At 40.2% G+C, this 21,498-nt stretch overlaps 1 protein-coding gene across 4 annotated transcripts in view; it reads right to left on the bottom strand.

Moving 5' to 3' along the window:
- The window catches only part of LOC308394332 (voltage-gated inwardly rectifying potassium channel KCNH7-like), a 74,256-nt gene that overhangs the window by 16,982 nt on the left and 35,776 nt on the right, over positions 1-21,498 (bottom strand). For 3 of the 4 annotated variants that reach the window (XM_080878583.1, XM_080878584.1, XM_080878586.1), the window contains exons 4-10: positions 16,220-16,699; positions 15,592-15,612; positions 13,943-14,157; positions 7,697-8,122; positions 2,250-2,481; positions 1,987-2,154; positions 1,488-1,687 (exon numbers count right to left, since the gene is read on the bottom strand). In XM_080878583.1, the coding sequence (XP_080734709.1) occupies positions 1,488-1,687; positions 1,987-2,154; positions 2,250-2,481; positions 7,697-8,122; positions 13,943-14,157; positions 15,592-15,612; positions 16,220-16,699 (1,742 nt within the window). The remainder of the gene's footprint in view (positions 1-1,487; positions 1,688-1,986; positions 2,155-2,249; positions 2,482-7,696; positions 8,123-13,942; positions 14,158-15,591; positions 15,613-16,219; positions 16,700-21,498) is intronic. The other variant, XM_080878585.1, reaches the window with a different exon arrangement.

Genomic DNA, 21,498 nt, shown 5'->3' with positions numbered 1-21,498 from the left:
ACACATTTACCATTACAATTACCATTTCTAGTGACATCACATTCAACTTCTGTTAAAAGGAAGTTTTTCTTTTCCACAGTCACCAGGTGTTTGGTTAAAACACTGTTGGGGTTTTTCTCTCGATTGTACAGTATTTACCTTACAGTAAAAAGTGACCTGAGGCGATTATTTTTGAACTAAAATTAAAACTTATTTTTGCACTTACCGTTTAAAGACATAACCCCCCCCCCCCCCCCCCCCCCAAAAAAAAAAAAAAAACCCAGCGACCACTGACAAAAAACTTAAAAATCCCAGGACAACTTGAACTGACTATTAATAAGTGTACATTTTCATAGACTGAAAGGCTTGAAAATGAGGTTTGAGTTCACTGGACATCACAAAGACATTTCTTCTTTTTGTCATTTAGACAATGACACAAGCACAGCAAAAGAAATGTTGCCTGAACAGGATTTCTGGCTCTGACATGCTTTTTGTTGCTCGCAACAAAAACTGATTAGTACATTTGGAAAGGAAAGATTGAACAACATTTGGCAAGCGCAGGTGCCGCCGCGGAGCGTGCAGCCAAGCCTCCCACAGTGGGAGGGAAACCTGGCAGTGCCCAGCGAGGCTGTGCCCACTCTCACAGGCATGATTCACTCACTCTCTCTGGTACCAGATGAATATCATGGGGTTGTGTTTGAATACACAGATTTCATGCAAAAGGAACTTCAAGACAGGCCACATGCAAGTCTACCAATGATAGACGATTACTGGGGCCTGTGAGAAACATGAAGAATTACGTGTGTGTTCCTTAATAAAGGCATGCACAAGTCGATAAAATATATGTGGTATGGTTTCACCACAGTTGTGTACAAAATAGCTATATGTCCATATATGCACAGTAAATTGTGTAACACCCTGATGAACAGAACACGTCCATTAATTACATGCATGTCTGGGGCACTAATAAAACCTTGACATGGTGTATTTGATGGTCTCATGGAGAAACTAACAAAGCATTACACTACTAATGTCAGACACAGCTAGGTGAAGCTCTAAGACTGAGGAGCATCCGTATAAACATTGTGTTAGCACATGTACCTCCTGCTCTTACCAGAGTGGTGGGGTCATTCCATTTGACATGAGGCAGACATGGAAAAAACAAACTTATATAAGTACCATGAACAGTTCATGATGACAAAAGCCTGAGTTACTGTATGCACACACAGTAACAGTGGCTTTCATTCACTTGGTTAAGGCTAAACATTGCACAGGATAATGAAAGCATTGCACTATGCCAATGACATAGCAAGATAGGTTCACACTGATGTGGTAAGAGCGTTTTTCAGAACAAGATAGTTGAAACTGAGCAGAAATGGGGTTCAAAACTTCAAACTCACAGAAATGAAATTGAAAAAGGGGGAGAAGAAGTAGCAGAGAGAAAAACCCAACAGCAATCCCAGTTTTGTTATAGTTCCGTACCAGTGCAAACACCATCCCTCTCGTACCATATTCATGTCGATGCCGTTAGTGTACGTCCAAGCGTGTTGGAAGTACTCCTCCAGCCTCTGCCTCAGTGGGTTTGGGATCTGGTGGAAGCGGATGAATTCTTTGACCCGCAGCATCTGGAGGTGATACCTGGCTGTACCTGAATACAACCTCTGGATGATGGCGGACACATTCCCAAAGATGCTGGCGTACATTAGAGCTGGGAGAGAAGCCATAGAGGTGACCTTTGAGTACAGATGGGTTCATCTCTTCATATACATAACACCTACCTTGGGAGTTGCTGCTACTGCCAGAAATGCACAAACTGATGTCCTGAATGTGGACTGTGAATCCTTTATGTTCCAATTATGCTATATCAGCAGGTTTTAACAGTGCATTTATTTATATTTAAAAAATACATTGGATCTTTCATGTAAAATGAAAACAGTACTAGTTTCAGTGTTTGGCTTTATGTCTTTCCTAACTGTCTGTATGTGCTGTCATTCAGTTATCACTCACATCCAATGAGCATAACACATATGGAAAAGATCTTCTCAGAGTTGGTGTTGGGGGAAACGTTCCCAAAGCCCACGCTGGTCAGACTGCTGAAGGTGAAGTAGAGTGCTGTGACATACTTATCTTTGATGGAAGGACCTGAGCTTGGGTCACTGTAGTTGTATTTTTTCCCTGTAAAATGCAACATAATCATTTTTCTATCCTACTTTTAAATTCAGCTTTAAAATAGAGAACTGAGGGAAGGAACTATCATCAACAGACATTACCTATTGACACCCCCAGGTTGTCCAGCCAGCCAATTTTATGCTCCAGGTAAGGCTTCTCCACATTTCCAATTGCGTACCAGATGCAGGCCAACCAGTGTGCAATGAGGGCAAAGATGCACATGAGCAGCATGAGGACAGCAGCACCATACTCTGAGTAACGGTCCAGCTTACGGGCCACTCGTACAAGCCGTAGGAGACGGGCCGTCTTTAGCAGACCGATCAGAGTGGTAGTCTGGAAAACAGAGAAGTGCACGCTCACTTAAATCTATGTGTTTTAAATACTCTACGTTTGGATATGTACATGGTACAATGTGCTAAAATATGTGATACAGGGAGTGATGGTAGTTTACTCATGTCCTTATTCTACTGGGTGATAAATCTGGGGATGTGTAGGTATTCAGGGATTTCAAAAAAAATCCTACTATTTAAAACTTCCTATTTTTTTTTCTTTTAGGCTCACGCAACACAAATAGAGTTCCTAAGATTTGTAATGTTTAGTTATTTATTTAATCTCCGACAGGGACCAGTTCCCTGTTGGAAACAGGGAACTATGGCGTTACCTGTTGAGAACAGGGAACTTGCAAATTGATAAATTATACAACACTCAAAACATGGCTGAAAGGAGTTTCTCTCATCTCTTTTTATTTATCAGGGGTTATAAATGAAAGTCTTGAAAAGTTAATAATGGCTAATAATATCGGTCTGCAAATAAATCAGTTGGGCTCTAATGGTTATCGGTCCATCAGTGATTAGGTTCACTCACTGTTTAGTTAAGCTTATAAGTGATTACCGACTCAAAAACATATGGTGTAGCTTTTTGCAACATACAGTAGTAGATCATTCGTGCTGGTATAAACAGATCTTTCAAGGTCTCAGCATCCCTTGGTGTCAGCACAACTTCCCTGCCTCAAGCTCTACAAATCATAAAATGTCAGTAAGTATCTGGCTTCTTAGCTGGCATGCCAAAAAAGCGTATGAAAGAGAGAAGGTTGCTTTGGTGATTCATCTGTTGGCAGATGAAAAAAAAAACCTTTTCGATAACTGCATATGATGATGGCAAAATGAGCTTAAAAAAAAACAAAAAATATCACCAGCTTGGAACCTCCATCAAAGTCTCAAAGCCAGTGTGCCAATGTGTCCCCATTTTTGACACAATGAATACAGAGTGTGTAACGTGAGAGTGGAGCGGCTATTAGTGTGGAGCAATCTGTAAACACAGTACAAGAAAATGCTAATAGGTCCAACCACTCCCTATCACACCTGGCAATTATCTTAATATCCTTAAAGAAGCACAAACCTTAGTAACTGTGCTTCGTCACTTCTGTGCTTGCCTATGCAGGTGAAAGCAAATACGACATTGATTATTCAAAGCACTAAAAAGTAAGAAGGGGGCTTGTTGTTTGTTGTTTTGTTTTGAAAGCAAATGACTGATGAGAAAGAGTGCGTCTACATCATGCTGAGGAAGAGTGCTGTAGCTGCTTCTGATGGGTCCATTAAAGAGCCTCCATTCTTCCAATCTCACCCCTAAATCACAGCCATCTGTCATTGCAGTGTTCCCTTTCAGTGACAACACAGTGAACAGTGAATGAATCTTGTATAGAAACAGATGGGCTTCAAATTATCCAGCATGCAAGTGACTCTGAGTGACCTGCACAGATGACACAGTGCATGCTGTATGATGTGTAAAATTGATTAAAATCTTAAAGTAAGTTGAATGCATTTGGGGCTAAGAGTGAAGCTAAAGCTAACATTAGGAACAAACTATATGAAAAATACCCAGAAAATATCCAAATATCCCTCTGGTCATCTGCCACTGTAGCTTTGCAGGCTCCCCTGGCCACTTTTAAAACCCAAGAGTCAACCAAGGGTGTGATATAACTTTCTGTCTTCAAAGTGGTCACATTCCTTCTATCCGACAAGAGCTCTGCACGGCACAGAACAAGCCAATAATCACCCAAATGTTTCCCTTCTTCATGTGATCTATAAAGAGAACATATTATCCACAACTATAGTGTCTACTGTCTGAGTGAACAGTTGCAGAAAAATTTCAAGTACAAATCTGTCTGTCCTTCCTGTGTGCACAAGCGAGACTGAGGGGGCTGCCTGTTACAACGAATCTGCCTCCTTTCTCTTTGTTTAGTACAGCCGTTGCTGCAGGTTTTACAGCATAATGGAGTTGGAGTGCATTTTTGTACAGTCTGCTTTAACCAAGGGGAAAACAATGCACATTTACCCTCTGAATGGAGACAGAATGTGAAGCCGGGAAGCAATCCATTACACACGCCTCACTTGATTTGCATGAAAATATTCACAGGACATCTGTTATAGAAAAGAGGATTTGCTTGTGTTGTTCACTTGACCTTAAAGGGTTAATTTAATATTTGTAATCATAAATGTCTCTTTCAGGAGGGCAGATACAGTAATATGATCAATTTTGTGGAACTGTCATGAAGTAGCTAGACACACTGGAAGCACAGTGTTTATGTAAATTTACTACCAGGCACGGAAGAGATGTATGTAACCACCCACGCACCCTGACATTTTGGCTTTGTTCCAGGTTTACAGTGGTCTGCCCAGAATTTCAGGTGAATGACATTTGAATTGTGATTTAGGTTCACTTTTTTCAGGGATCCTCCATAGTTTGCAAATGTGTCAAATGCGGGCACTATATCCATGTGAATGTGGACATAACATGCAAACTATCTGATCTTATCACAACAGGACATTGATATGAAAATGATGGAGGAGTTGAAACAAGTCCTGCAGGCAAATTCGAAGCCACATCATTTTCTTTTGTGTGCCAGCCTGCAGCCAAGTCCAATCAAAGCAGGATATCACCCAGGAATATGCACCCAATAAAATCAGCAGAAAAGACCCAACAAAACTCTTAACACATTGTCAGATGTGGTTTCCAGGCAACAAAAGTGCATGAAATTAGGGCTAAAAATAGTTCCTGTTTCTGCACAGTGAGCTAAAATAACACACCTTAAAGACCAGAGCTAAAAATGTACATGGATATGTTATTTTCAGCTTCTCTTGATTGGAGGAGGTAAAAATACAATTATTTTTTTTTTTGCCTCATCCTGACACTGTGTGCTGTGGACACAAATTGTAAGTAGAACACATCCTGTCACTGCACAAGTCATTTGGCTGTATGATGAGGACGTATGTTGTGCTGTGGTGTCGCTCAGCTGTCTGCTCTTTTTTCCTTGCCCGCCACTCACTGGTGGCCTCTAGCCATGTACTTCCTCAAAGAAACACACACCTAATGGTAAATAAAGACTTGGCAAACCAGTAGGCTGACATCAGATCAGGACCTTGCTCTTAATACACACCTTAATCCTGGATATATCCTAATTTTATGTGTGTTTTTGAAGGTATTGCTTTGCGTATCGTGGAACCTGGAATTTTCACACATTGCAATGGACTGCATTGCCAGATTTGCTCCTGGATTGATTTGAAAATGCAAGGAAGGGGCTGGGAATCAGACCCGCTCTAGAAACAAGAGAAATGCATGTGTTTGGGGCAGTAAAGGATTGGAATATTGTATTTCCTTTAAAATGTTTTCTTACTATTAAATATTAAATGAACCTTGATGTATGTAATTTTATTTTGGAGTGCAAATAATTAAAAAATGTTTCATTTAATCTGATTTTTTTTGTATATTCTCAAGCTAGTAATTATGTCCTCTGCTGCTCCCCGTTCTCAGCAGCGGGAGTTTGCTAAGCCATCTCCCTCAGACTTGCAAGCAGAGCTGTTGGGCAGGCACAGACCTTTTTAAAGATTTGGATGGCCTGGGGCCGTAGAGTCTGTCTCTGATGAAAAGAGAGCGGAGGGAAGCAGATGCGAAAACGAAGTGTCAGATTGGTTTGGGAGTCTAAGCATTCAAGATAACATCTCAAAAAAAAAGACTGCCCAAAGTGTAGCCTGATGACACAGGGGTAACTAAGGCAGGACTGATGCTCAGCAGCTTCATGGTGTAAAAAAAGAGTTCTTTTCAATTTAGGTTTCACAAAGCTATTTCAGGTAAAAATGACCCCCCCCCCCCCCCCCTACTCATTAATCTACTGATTAAGTTTATTTAAATGTGTTCTGTACTTATTTAAATGTGACTGTACAAAGAGTTGATCTGTATCTAAGAGGACAGAGAGGATATTAAGTACAAAAATCCCTTTGGACTTCTCTATCCCCAACCAACCCCGGCAAATGGCCGTTCCTCCCTGAGCCTGGTTCTGCTGGAGGTTTCTTCCTGTTAAAAGGGAGTTTTTCCTTCCCACGGTCCCCAAAGTGCTTGCTCATAGGGGGTTCATATGATTGATGGGTTTTTCTCTGTAGTATGTAGGGTAGGGTCTACTTTACAATATAAAACACCTTGAGGCGACTGTTGTTGTGATTTGGAGCTGTATAAATAAATTGAATTGAATTGAATTGGAAGAGTGTGTATTGAGAGATGGACGGAGTACTTTAAGAAGCTGCTGAATTATGCAAATGAGTAGGAGAGGAAGATGGAGGAAAGTTCGTGAATCTGGAAGTGCAGAGGATTAGTCAGGAGGAAATGAGCAGGTTAAAGAGCATAAAGGCAGCTAGTCCAGATAACATACTTGTGGGGCATCGAACTGTTTAACTAGAGCATGTAATACAATCTTTTACCGATTTACAAGAATGAGGGTGATGTAAGAACTACAGATGGATAACGCTGATGAGTCATGAAGCAATGAGAATGAGTTGTAGAAGCTAGGTTAAGAAGAGGGGCGACGATCAATGTGTAATGTGTATGGGCTCATGTTGAGATGGGGTTAGGGTTAGGCACAACAGGCATGATGATTTCTTTGAGAGTATTGATGGAGAAGCATGGAGAAGATCAGAAGGAGCTGCACTGTCTTTGTGGATCTAGAGGAAACGTAACAGGAAGGTATGCTCTGGAGAGAAGATGAATGAAAGTCAGTAGAAGAAGTAAGAAATGAGTGAAATCAGAGAGACAGATTCATGGACGTATTGAAGGATATGCAGAGGGTTGTGTGAAATAGGAGGATACTAGGGATAGGGCAAGATGAAAGCCAGTGAGCTGCTGTGGTGACCCCTAAAGGGAAGAAGAAGAAGAAGGACCATACATACTATTGTTACTGCTGAACTGTAATAACCTCAATCACCTGAACGACATTCACCTCAAGATGAACTGAGATACTAGTGACCATAATGTGTAGTGGTTAACACATTTGCCTAACAGGTGAAAGATCCCTGGTTGGAGACTGGGAGAGGACACAAATAGGGTTGGATGAACCCACCAATGTTATCTCGTGTTCTAAAAGACCTTTAGAGTGAGTTGTGATTTATTCTGTGAGTTCAAGTGCTTTTCTTGTAAAGGCAGTCAGATACTCGGTCATCACTGTCATCATCTCCAACTCTGCCTGGTTGATAACTGACTGATAAACGAAATAAATCCTCACCTCATCAGATCCTGAGCCAAAGATGAGCAAGTCAAAAGGGATGGCAGCCACCATGTCTATGAGGAACCAGCCTTTAAAGTAGTGGATGGCGATCTTGGCTGGGTGGCTGACCACCTCCTCATTGGTGTTGACGTAAGTCGTCCTAAAATTTATAAGGATGTCCACTATAAACATAATGTCAACTATCAGATCAACCACATTGAGGGGCGAGCAGGAATAACCACACTCCCGTCTCCTCTGCTCCTCAATGTCATTGAGGAGGAAGGCAGCAGAGTAGGGGGTGAAAATGGCCGTGTAGATGACCAGCAGCAGGATCAGCCAGTCCCAAACTGCTTTGAATGGACTGTAGTGAAGAATGGTCCACTTATCCATCCGTGGTGTCTGGAGTTTGTATTCAGGAAGCACATCGGCACCCAGAGAAAGAACCTAGTGAAAAACAAAGAGAACTTTTAAAATTTTACTGCCTTTAACATTCACTATCTGTGTTCAAATACACACACATTTTGGGAAATAAAAGTGTAATACGGTGCTTTTTCTTGCAGATTCTTTGCAAATTTGTTTTTATTGAGGACTTCACTGATTGCCTTTGCAGTGCCTGGGAGAAGCTTTCAATTTCTATTTCTGTTTTACGACACCATCAGCAATATTTTCAGAGTGAAGGGTCAGGCGAAAGGATTAAAATTTTAACTACATGGACATTTCAAAGAGTCTGTAAGTAGATTTGCATCACAGGAAATACAGGATGAGCATTGTTTTTGATTAAGAGTCAGAACTTATTATTTGCCACTTTGAGTCTCTACTTTGTGAAGGTGCAACAAATCTAAGAACTGCATGCACTTAACAATCTTAAATATGCTCTGTTTTTTGAGAAATTTAGTTAAATACAAGAAAATTTGAAAATATTTACACTAAGCGTTTGCATGTCTGCTCTCTTACATTGCTGGGCATGCTAGTAAGTGGAATTGCATACAGTCATGGTGATAACTATCAGTACATATTAAAAATCAACTTGTCCTTAGCAGCTCTTAAAGTAAGGTAAATATAAAGTTAGATGAATAATTATTAAGCTAAAATGAAGAAGCGGTGTGCTAAAAATTATAGTACACAATGTCCACAGTTTGGACTGAGAAGAAAGACGGTTTGGAGTAAAGGAGGCCATTTACGTCCACTGTGACAAACCATCGAGGTGACCTCTAGAGCTCATATGACGGTGGGTTCGGGTGATGCCTTGTAATGTTAGCGGTTTCACACCTTTGTTCTGGAGGGGGTAATGACCCCGCCTTTTTTCACATCTTGGTTCATGTGATAACCCGCATGATTAATAGTGGGTCATTGACCCTCAGCACCACCCCCAAGGTGTTGGTTTACGGCAGGGGTAGGCAACTCCAGGCCACGAGGGCCGGTGTCCTGCAGGTTATAGATGTGTCCTTGAGCAAGCACAGCTGATTTAAATGGCTAAATGACCTCCTCAACATGTCTTGAAGTTCTCCAGAGGCCTGGTAATGAACTAGTTGTTTGATTCAGGTGTGTTGATCCAGGGTGATATCTAAAACCTGCAGGACGCCCTTGAGGCCTGGAGTTGCCCACCTCTGGTCTGAGGGTTAAGGGTTAATTTCCTGGGACTCTCCATCAGTTGTTTTAAAACTGAAGAAGCCTCTGATGACAGGAGGAATATCTTCACTATCCTAAAGAAGTCACTGTGGCTCAAGTTTTAAAAAAGTTTAGTTTTAATTAAGTTTGAAATCAAATTTGCTATGAAAAAGACAAACAGGCTACGAGAAACAGAAGAAAACAGACGAAGGTGCATGTGATCTGTCAACCCCACATGAAAAAAACAAAACAAAACTCCTGATTATCCAACATCTGTGGGAGAGTGCCAAGAAATTAGACTGTAAGTGATAACATCCTAGCAATGACATGCCATATTTTATGAAAGATAATTTAGGATAAGATGAGATAAGGAATACTGGAATATGTTTAAATGAAGGTTAAAGCCTACATCAATGTTACAGAGCACATGGAAAACAAATGGCCACAAACCTCGTTGAACTAAAGTAATGATGTAAACAGGTAACTGCTGCTAAAGGTGGTTCTACAAGATACTGAATCATGGGGTGTACTTAGTTTTATTTTGGCTTTGATATCATAAAGACAACATGTAATAAGTCATCAATTGTTAATCTGAAATTGTAAGACCTGATAAGGACCTTTTTAATAATGCCCTTATACGTAAAGCCGTGGAATTAACAAAATGTATATTTTCTTTAGATTAGGTCAAGTAAAATTCAAAAGAAAAGACTTATCGCTGTGTGAATAATGCAGCTGTACATCATATAGATTCAGATGTAATGCACTTCACCATTATCTGTCATCCACAAGAACATCTTGCACATTACTTTAGGCATGATTTCCAATAAATAAATACTTCTCCAGTGCCTGTTTACAGAAACTCTTAAAATTGAAGCTTCAGTTGAGGGAGTGATACCTTTTATTATTATTATTTGTAAGAATATTGTTTATAAGAACAGAAACTGAACATATCAAACCAAAATAAAATGACGATGCATCAACTGCATATAGAAAAATAAGAGCATGCATAAATGTCAAAATGTATCATCAAGACTGGAGGTATAATCCATTCCGGCAAGCCTGAATGTCAACATAATTATCTCTGTTATTGCAGTCACCATATAAACTACAGAACCTAATAGCTTTTAACATGAATATTAAAGCAGCGTCATGGGACTTTTTTCAGATAAGAGTCTCAGTGACTTGGAGGTAATTATAGGTGCAGGCAGGGGTACAGCTATTCATCTAAGTGTTCAACACTTCAATAGCTACAAATTTTCATTTTCACTGCTGATTATGGCAGAGGGGGTAGGTTTGATGGGTGGGTGTGCAGGTAAATTGCATGCACTACAAAGGCAAAGATACAATTATGATGTGATGTATGTGAGTGAGCACGAGAATGAAACAAGAAGGGAGGGCCTTAAGTGACTTTATTTTGGCATTCATCATATTTTTCATTGCTCCTCTATCGGTGCCCTGTCACCCCTCTATTCTAACCATTGTAACTGGGGAGGTAGGACCGGAGAACAGAAGGATGACGTATAGCACAATGTGGCGTGGTATTAATAATTGAATTGGTTATTAAAAACCCCATCCCTCTGGGAGGAGGGTTAAACGCTTTTACCCTCTGATATGGGATAACCTTTGAAATCGATCAGAAACCAAAGGACAGGCAAAGGGAATGCGCTCTAATATTCATCAAGCTGCCACTTCATTAAAGCTGGATGCTTAAAGTGATGGTTTTAACTCAGAGTTTAATTACTGTTGACTTTGAAATAACACCTTAGATTCCCATTCTTGTAAAATGATTTCTGTTAGGAAGGAGTATAAATGTTGAGAAAAGCTGACACTTGCTGTACCGAGGACGATTGTGGCCCGATCGCTCACATGATCCCACAACCTGCTGGTAATCCTGAGAAAGTTGGTTGATTTGTCAGAGTGACAGTTCTAGATCAAAGTGTTGTAGACATCTGTTTCTAAATTAATGATCCCATCTTAATTATTTAACCTGGTTACAGTAGCCATGTGCACTTGGTCAAATGAACTCTTTCTTGCTGGTTAATGGAAAGCACATTCTGTGTGTGTCTCGGTCTCAAGCACAAATAAACATTAGCTCTCCCCTCTTCTGGTTTTTCTGGTCTGCACAGTGCACACTGAGATATCATTTAGAAGTACATAGACCGTTATTTGACTCAAGATTCCACCTCAGATAACCGCAAGAAGTATAAACTGCTAAGATGCGGTCATTTGAGCCTCATATGGGGATGAGCCACACGTAGGGCTGTTCGATATAACGATATATATCGGATGACGATATAAAAACGTCTATCGTTTCATTTTACACTATCGTTTGTTTCGTGGTGTTGCAAAATAAACTGTTTACGGCAATATTTTTTCATCGTTTTGATGGTCACTGTAGTGGCTATATTAATTTCTTAAAGTTCTCTCTTTCTCTTATATTTTATATAACCACACTACTGACGGACAAGCGCATGTTTTTATGCGTTGTGGTTAGCAACAACTACGGAGCCCCGCTGGGGACATGGGAGAAAAAAAAATTAAGACAGACTTTTGTAAACTCGGGATCTCGCAAAACTTTTGCAACGACCTTTCACAATAAAGCTCAAGATCCTGTTGAGACTTTTCCAAAAAAAATGGATCACGTGAAAGAGCAGATTATTTACGGATGAGAATTAAAAAAAGAGCCGCCAGGTGCTAAAAAATAAACCTTAGACTCAAACGTTAGAACAGGCTTTTCCCCGCAGCACGCCGTGTAATAAATACTCACAAAGAAAACGGCGGCCTTTACAACTTGTGTCTAAAAATGTATAGTTTCATGCATCGGTTGAAACACTCGACTCCAGCTACATGGCGCGCAGCTGGAAACACTTCCCGCAAGTCGAGCTGCCCGAGATTCACAGAATTTACAGAAAATGTTACATTTTTGTGATTTATATCGTTATCGGGACGATAGAATTCTTATATCGGGGTATGAGATTTTGGTCATATTGCACAGCCCTAGCCACACGTGCACTGAGAAGTTCAAAATGTAATAAACAGCCTGTGAGGTGCAAGTCTGCTTTCCTTTTTAGCTGATCAGTTTCCTGGCTGCAGTACCTGTGAGGTGGCCAAGGCCAACAGAGAGTGTATCTGTTCAGATGCTTTAATTATAACTTCAAATAAACTCTGATGAGTTCAAAGTTGCTTTCAAGACATCTTCTGTCACTTGGTTGTCAAAGTCAGGTGTCCAGAAACCCGCTTACCAATCTAAGCTGTAAAGGAAAGTGATAGGATAGGAAAAGTATATTTTACAGTTATATTCTAGGAAGTATGAAGCTTCTTGATGCTTTCACCACTCTCATGCAGCAACTCTTCTGAGGTGTTGTATTCTACCACATGTTACCCAAGTCAATTAAAACCATATTAAGCCCTCTCTTACTTTGCACTTGTGTGAGAGGACATTGTGCCATTCTGTGGTCCCTCTGCCTCTGGCGTCAGTGTAAGGCCTGCAGCTGAAATTGGCTTTGAGCGCAAACAGGGGTCAGTTTCTGTGTCCTCTATCTGTTACACCATTAATTGGCAAAATGCAAAACTGAGACCTAATCAGTAGTTTCAAGCAGCACTGGCCTACTCCTAGGACTACATTAACTTATAGTTCCATGCCTCTCAGTCCTGGCAGGAAAGGTGAGAATGACCTCTTACACTGTTCGTAACTCTAGAAATATAGCCTGAGCTCTGGATGCTGTCTGACAGCTGTAAGAGAACACTTGGCTATAGACACCTCCAATGCTTTACGTATCAGATCCCTTGAATTTCAGTTAATCATCCTGATGCTGACTGAGGGCATTTGGGAGTGTGCATGCAATCTGCTGATAAAGTGCTCAATCTGTCCAAGTCTGATTTGTGATGATCATAAATGATAATATGATGAACATTATATTAGAATTCTAATATCTCACTGTTCTCCAGTCTGCACAGACTTTATTATTAAAATCATTACAAATAAATACAGACTAAGGGCCCAAGACATTTCAGTCTATTCCTGATTTTTTGAGTAGTCCTATTTATGTTGTTATTCTTATTGCAGTGCTGCCTCTGTTTGTTTGGGTGATACATTTGTTTTTATTTTATGTAGGCAAAAACCTTGAAATTACTACTTGTTTCTTCAAGAATGAAAACAGTGATGTAGTATGTTTTATTCCCTTCGCACTGTCCATAACAGTTTGAAGACCCAAATTCATGAGTCCTCAGATGACCAAACACACAGCAAGCACTGTTTAACTGAGGTTGGATAATTCCAAAGGAACAAGGTAATCCAAAAACTAAAACTGGCCTGAGCAATATATGAAAACCACACAGTGGAAAAGCACTGGCATCAAAGGCAAGGGGATGAACACAGCCAGAGAACATACGTAATCAGACAGACTGTCAACTATCAATAGGAATACAGGACTATAAATAAATAGAAAGAATAGAAACTCACAAGGCACAAGTGAAGAAAATGAGGCTGACAGGATGTAAATCCAATGAAAACATTTTTGTTGCGTTTGCAGGTCTCACGGGTAGTATTATTGTTATTTTAAGGATCCAACAGATCATTTTATGCCTGTAATTCTAAATTACAGGCCCTCAATTTTTCTCCCCATTCACAAACTTGAAACTGGCTCACGTCCTTACCTGTGTGACTTTGTCTGTGACATTGTGAGTGCGATCTTTGACTTTTGGGGCGATGATAGTTTTCTCAGAGGATGGAGGGGAGGGGCACTTCTTATCATTGTTTGCCTCTGAGAAGTTGAGCGTGATCAGGGGAATCTTGTTGATGGTGGAGTACTTGTTGAGGTTGGAGTCGGAAGTTGAGCCAAGCAGGCTTGATTTGATTTGGCTGAGTGGTCCTGAAAAAAGAGCACGGCAGAGGGTGGGTGTTATTATTAGAAGATGCCGTATCTTGTTTTATAGCTGGGCTCTTGTTGATCTGTTATGCACTGTCAGTAGTGTTTATTTGGAAGTAGTTGCGACATGGGTAGTGAGCATGGAGTGATTCCTAGTTTTGGAGTGACTTCAACCACAACACAATACCGAGAATACAAAAGATGCTGAAATATAAACTGTACAGCCTTTCAGAGCCTCTCATTAAAACATAATGAACAACACTGTTGGTGAATAAACAGAATGATTTAATGTGCAATCAGAGAGTGCAAGTTCCCATAGTTTGCCAAATCTAGTGCAGTGAACTCACTGTATAGATAAAATTATGTAGTATGATCAGTGAACACTTTGTATGTAGAACACAATCATATTAAAAACGGAACTGTGCGATAGCGCTAAACAAACTGACATGTGGCCCAATGAGAGTGAGAAAAGTGAAAACAAGAAGTTTGCTAATTCAGCTGCGTGAACCAGCAGAGGAAGGATACACTGCCCACCCCACAAAGCACAGTGATTGAGAGTCAAGGACAGAGAAACAGACAGTTGAGGATGAAAGAGTGCATGCGCAGCTTCAATACATGCCACAGTCAGGATACATCAAAGCCGTCATAAAAAAACAACTGAAAAGAAAAAAGCTGAAGCCATACCCCCAGCCATCCAGGAGCGAGATACTAGCCAACCAGGAGAGAGAAGAAATAGGAGGTAAAGGAGAAAGTGGGATTATGGAAAGGTGTTTGGGACGTTGGGTCAGTAGTCTCGGGTACAAGCATATCAATAATGTGGCATTACTAGTAAATAGAGCTTGACAGGGGCTCTATCAGTAAACCTTTAGAGGATTAAAAAGGGCAGACTATGATGCTAATGTTGCTATTAATGTGTATTCCATTTGATTACAAAGAGCATATGACTTTTAAAGAACCTGGTTGAATATGTACTGTACTATGCATTCAACATAGCACTGCAACAGTTCAATTAAGCATGTAAACAGTCAGGTTTCTTTCCATTCACAAAGACAAGATCCAGAGCTTGCACACAAGAAAGCAAAGGTTAAAGACAGTAGGAGGCATCATTTCTTAAGCATTAATTTATCCTCTTCAATGAACAACAAGCAGGAGAGAAGTTTAATGTGCTGCTTCCATGCAAGCATGTGCAGAGGTTACTGTGTTTTCTTTTTAGTGAGGACTTACAGAGGCTGGCTAGGTTTAGGCAGGTCGTGTAGTCATTTAGTGTCTTTCGAGGCCAAAGAACTTACAAACACAGTCATCTGCTGAGGCATTTGCATACAACATGAACCTTTTGTGGGAAAACTCATGCAACAAGCAGGCTTTGACATGTACACATGTATCATTAGACATGCTGCTATTCACGATCTGAAAATGCAGCAGGTTGCCGTTAGTTACCTTTGATATTGCGACCATTATCTGTGAAGGTGGCAACAGAGTGGGGGAGAAGACAGAAAAAGGGGAGTGGAGGTGAGAGAAGAATTTGTGGGTGTCTATGATGATAAATGGGGGTTGCCGTTAACGACCCGCTAATGTCCCTGTGAACAATGCATTACAGGGAAGTAGATGTATTAAATGTATCTAAATAGGAATTAGAGGCAATTGGAGGAGACTGATTGAGCTGCAGGAAACAGGACCAGTATGGGTCACTCCTACCCTCAACCAAATGAGGACCAAAAGGTGGAAGATCAATACCACAGATTATAGATGTGACCATCTACTGAGGATTCACTAGAACCCCACATAGCTGATATTTTAGGACGACAGTCTTAGTAATTGATTAGATCTGTAAATAAAATATCAATTACATTTGTTTCTTTCTTATATCACATCAATTCAACAAATCAATAAACAAGACATCATCAACCAGTGCTGTGCACTTTGCAGTTTAATGTAAACTAATGTAAACTTTGTTTACCAGTTTAAAGCATTTAAAATAAATACAAAGTGATTATTAAGTAATACCATATATACAGTTCAGCAACTGTTGATGCATATCTGAAAATGTATAAAAGGACACTCTTACCTTCACTGGCATGCCGGTCCCTGAACACCATCTTAGAGTTGGACCCAAAGCCTTCTATGTCATGTACAGAAGAGGCCCTGCGAATACTGCACATACTCTCTCTGGAGGCAGTTGGAGTAAGGCCTGGGATTGATGGAGCTGCAATAAGCGTGTCCTCTTGGCTCTGGTTTTTTGTCTGGGCAACGGCCTGGTCCGGGTACATCCGGTCCCAGGGGCCTTTAGGCGACGAGTGGTCCAAAGGCTCAGACACAGGGGTTGAGCAGTGGCTGGGGCCGATGAGGGCACGGGTGTCATTGGCGTAAGAGGGACTGCAGCTCTCTCGAGTGGTGGGAAGTTGGTAGTCGCGTGTTGCTACTGAGCCGTCACTGTAGCGAGGAGAGTCTACCATGACGGCATCAGGGTCTTCCTGGGGCAGGGACTGCTTGCTGATTCCCAGGAGAGGTAAGGCTGGGAGACGGAAACGAAAGAATCTCCCTTTCCCTGACAGAAAACAAGAGAAAAATCAATAAGAACAAGTGGTCGCACTGCCTCTGTTTCTCCTATATTGTTCCACACTTATGCCACCAAGATAATATTTTTTTATAATAAGAATATGAATAACAACACTGACAAAGCGTCTCAATTCTGATTAGCACATGTTTTTATACAGCGCCAAATCACAACAACAGTTGCCTCAAGATTCTTTATATTGAAGTAAAAGACCCTAAAGAGGTTAAGACTTTTATTCTGAAACACAAAACTGGTATACCCCAATCCCCTTCGAAGCCTTCTCCAAAACCGCAGCTCAATTAATGTCCAAGCCATTCACCTTTATCTACTAAAACACTGTCAAACCTCAAATGGGAACGTGGGCCCAGTGAGTGAAATAAGATTTAAATTTCCAGCATATCAAATTTCACTTGCTGAGTAATCCTCACCTTTAAAAATAATCTCTCATCTGCTTCCCCGCTCCTCTCTTTCATACATCTGCACTCATCTTTCAGTGTTGTATATTTACAACAACTGTACATTTAGCTTGCAGACACTATTTGTGAGATGCTGCACAGAAACAATTTGTTTCTGCCAGCCAAATGTACAAATGTGTAGATATTTATTAAATCTGTTGAAAAAATCCATTTGAAATTACTTGACACTTAAAAAACCTTACTCAATTTAATCGTGATGCTGAGCGCCATGACAAAAACTTTATTTACATCTACACCATGAACGCATCATAGAAAAAAAAGAGATGTGTTCAAGGTGTAAGCACGTTGTGGGATTTCATTTTCTTATTACTGAGCAAGAGGTAAACCCAGTCTAGCTATGGACAGAATGGGGACTGCCCATTCAATCATATCTATTATCCACCTGATCAAAGGTAAAGTAAAAAAACTTTTAAAAAAGTAAAGTAATTTGAGTTTTTCTTCAGGGAGTGACAAAAATAGCCCAGAAAATATGAGTATTGTTGCAAATTTTATCTCTAACCTTTAGCTTCTATTAATGGATTGGAACAAAATATTCTTGCATAGATTTGTTTCTGTCAAGCAGGGAACGCCTGAGGACAATTGATATCACATTTAATGTAACTGATCCACTCAATTAGTGTGAAGACTATTTGACTGTAGTCACACCCAAATAGCATAAAAACAGAGAATACAGTGGATTTTAATGAACCCTGAGAGACACAACCCCCTGTGACCTTGCGGCGTGTTTTTACGGTGTGTTTATAAGAAAACGTGCTTACATTCTTCAGCATCCCTGGTGATACCTCACATTTGTTTGCCAGCATCACTGAAAAGCCTACCAACACAGCTTTCTTAAAAAGACCCTGGCAGATCAACACAAGTGCTTGCTCTGCCTCAGGCACAAGTTCAGGCTTCAGTTTCCTTCAATTATTCATAAGGGAGGACATTTGTGGAAATACTATAGTGTGATGTGTAGTAGGGCTGAACGATTATGGAAAATAATCTAATTGCGATTTTTTGCCCCAATATTGCGATTGCGATGCGATATGCGATTATTTTTTAAGGTCTTTGTCTTCTGTATTATTAAACAAAGACAAGCAATACATCATATAGTATGGCCAATACTATATTACATTAATTTTAAACTGTTCTTTCCTGGAAGACAGACCTCTGTTATGATGACATGAGGTGATGCATGAATTGATGACTGACATTTTTATTTAACTTCTTCAATCACAACAGTATATTTGAACATACACAATAGTTTATTTTTAGCTTACAAACATCTGAGCATAAAGTGCTGACAAGGAACCCTGGTGTAAACATTAAAATGAAAGTCAGTACAATGTGCAGATTGCAGAAATATACATAAACAAAATCAGTGGCTTTACCACACTCAGTTTTTCGACATCTGTGAACTACTAGACAGTCATTCAATTAAAAAATAATATTAAATAAATAAAACTAATAAATAAAAAATACACACATCTTACTGATCTGTGCAGTCAGTAACATTACACATAAAGTGCAAACATAATAGCAATTGTATAAACACACACACAAACACGCCTTTAAAATTTAAAGGCGTGAAATTGGACGGTCTAGCCTTCTGAATCAGAAGGCTAGTTCTGATTAGCGTCACCGCTGTCTCGGTGGAGTTTAATAAACTCGGCCGTCTGCTTCTTGCTATCTAAAATATAACCAGACACTGGCGTAAATTCTCGACTGTCTCATACTTCTGTTTAATAAGTTTTCTGTTTGACGTTTAGTCAGCTGTGTGAAAACCAAGGAGGAACCCACCCGGGGGATTAATAAAGTTTTATTTTATCTAATCTAATAACTTTAATCTCAGCCAAACCGATTTACTCATGAACAAACAAAACACTGAAAAAAGCCCAACAATAACATTTTTAGGTTGTCTAAGTGACTTATATATTACGTTTAACCCGAGCAGCGAAACTCCGCGGTGATCTGAAAATGATGTGCCGGGAGTTGTGCTGTTCTCGGCCGCATCAGTAACCCTCGAGCTCCCGGCTAGCTGTCGAGCTGGTGGGTAGCAGACGCCTCTGAAAACGTCGAAGCACTTTTGCAAATATGGGATATCTTGAGCAGATATTTGATGTTTACACAACTACTTTCTCGCCTGAAAATATTTTAAAAGTTTATTTTGTGACCCAGAAAGATTAGTATGAGTAATTTTAAAACTTAGTAGCGGCTGCCATTGTTGGAAACTGGAGTTTGGCTGGGCCGCGCTATGAATTCTGGGATATGGTAGTAATTTGGACAGCCTTCGGCGCGTCGCTGTGACGTAATCGGTCTACAAATGCGGCCTCAGGAGGATGCAGCCCATGAATTTGGACATGTCCAGAGTATAATCGCAGCCTTTGCGGTTAGAAAATTGCACTTGATCATGTCGCGATATTATCGCAAATGCGATATATCGTTCAGCCCTAATGTGTAGAAGAGTCAGTCTTATAGGAGATTACAGAGAGTGCTTTAATGAGTGACTGATAGCTTCTGGAGAGATAGTAAAAAGTCATATTTCTGACCATATTGAAACATACGGCAGTCCTGAGGGATGATAGTATAACAATATAAGTTTACTGTAACGCTCCCCACCCCAAAGACACACACCATTCACACACACATTTACTTGGGTTGTACACTATATGCAAACACCATAAGACATGCTCAGACTTACAGGTTTTCACATACTGTATGCACTGCAAAGTCACCTGAACATATGCTATGCATATAACAATACTCTCTCAGCCTTTAGTCTTACTGCCATGGTGACACAGTGAAAATCAGTAAACACATCACATTATCATGTCTCCTTTGTATATTTTCTGCAGACAGCTACATTGTATACAACATACCGACATATGCAAATAGCGGAAAAGGTAAGGATGTATTCAGAAAAGTAGAATTAATGTTTGAGTGTTAGCAGGGAGCAGCCCGTCGCTTTATCTACCTCACTGCTTCTTCTACTGGGGTGAGACTGACAGGGAGGAGAGAGAAAAACTAACTTTAGACACAATGCCAATGTCTGTTTGGGTCAATGTGGTGTGTTTAAATTAAGTCTGGAGCCAGATGCTGATGCCAGAAGTGATCATCGGCATTTCATTTGAGATTCAGATTGGAAACTCCAATCTGGGATACCGTTCATATTCATCAGGATGAAAACAGGTTGAATCAGCATTCTCGTCTTTTAAAAGCGATTGTGAACAAAAGTCTGTTTCGTGAGAGCTCAGTTCTATTTTTCTAATCACACCACTGTAATATTACAATACTAACATGTTAGACAATTAATTGTGAAGCATTTCACAATTTTAAGGGCCAACATTGACTGCTAAAAGTGACACGTTATGAAAATAATGAACAATATTACTTGCCTCCAATTATTGTGCATGGAGGATAAGTGGACAATGTATGCCACAGCTCCTTAAATTAGTTCGTAATTCAGTCACACAGTCAGCGTGTGGTGAGAAAATTGCATGTACATTTAATTGTGGCACTGAAAGAGCCAAACGTTTCATGGATATGTTGCCCTTTTTGTGACTGCTGTTACTGCATGTACTGTATGCGTCTCTTCCCTCTTTACCCCTCCCGTTCCCTCCCTGCAAAATCTCACTGGCAGCTTTACACAACCAGTACAGTGGCCCTTGTTGCTATGATACCAGATAGTAATATTTGCACTGAATATTAATTGGGTCCTCAGATCCCCATGTTGGGGAGTGAAACATCTTGATGTAATGTGAGCATCATTCAGAGATTACGTTAGAAGCAGAAAGAGAACAACAACCCTCCATGCTGTGGTAAACGCAGGACAAAAACGATGGTGTGTCTTTTTGTCTCTGTCTTTTGTTCTTGAGCTTTTGCTGACATTACATAAAAAAGAGAGTTGTACAGCAGTTAATGTGTTTGCTAAGTGATTTGAAAGCAGATTTCTTTCACCTTAAGAGTTGTTTTCCTAGACTTCCAGCACAGCCCTAGTATTACTCACATGCTCTAGAGCAGGGGTCGGCAACCTGCGGAGCCGCATGTGGCTCTTTAGTCCTTATACTGCAGCTCCGCGTGGTTTGGGAAAATATATTACAAGTATTTAGCTGAAGTGTATTTTTTGTATTCGTTCTTTTTAAACTTGTAGTTCTAAATTGGAAGATTATTGTGACATTGAAATATAAAAATAAAATCAAATTTTATTATTTTTCGTCGCTCAAAATAAGCGTCACAATCGCGGAAGCATCTTTCTTGTAGTCGTCGTTCCAACACAACAACAGTGTGTTTGTTTTGATTTGTAGACCCCGAAAATGGCGCCGCGCTCCCACAATG

The sequence above is a fragment of the Rhamphochromis sp. 'chilingali' genome (assembly GCF_963969265.1).
Source record: "Rhamphochromis sp. 'chilingali' genome assembly, chromosome: 3".
NCBI lineage: Eukaryota > Metazoa > Chordata > Actinopteri > Cichliformes > Cichlidae > Rhamphochromis > Rhamphochromis sp. 'chilingali'.
The sequence above is the reverse complement of the archived record's forward strand: the minus strand, read 5'-3'. Positions and strand labels throughout refer to the sequence as shown.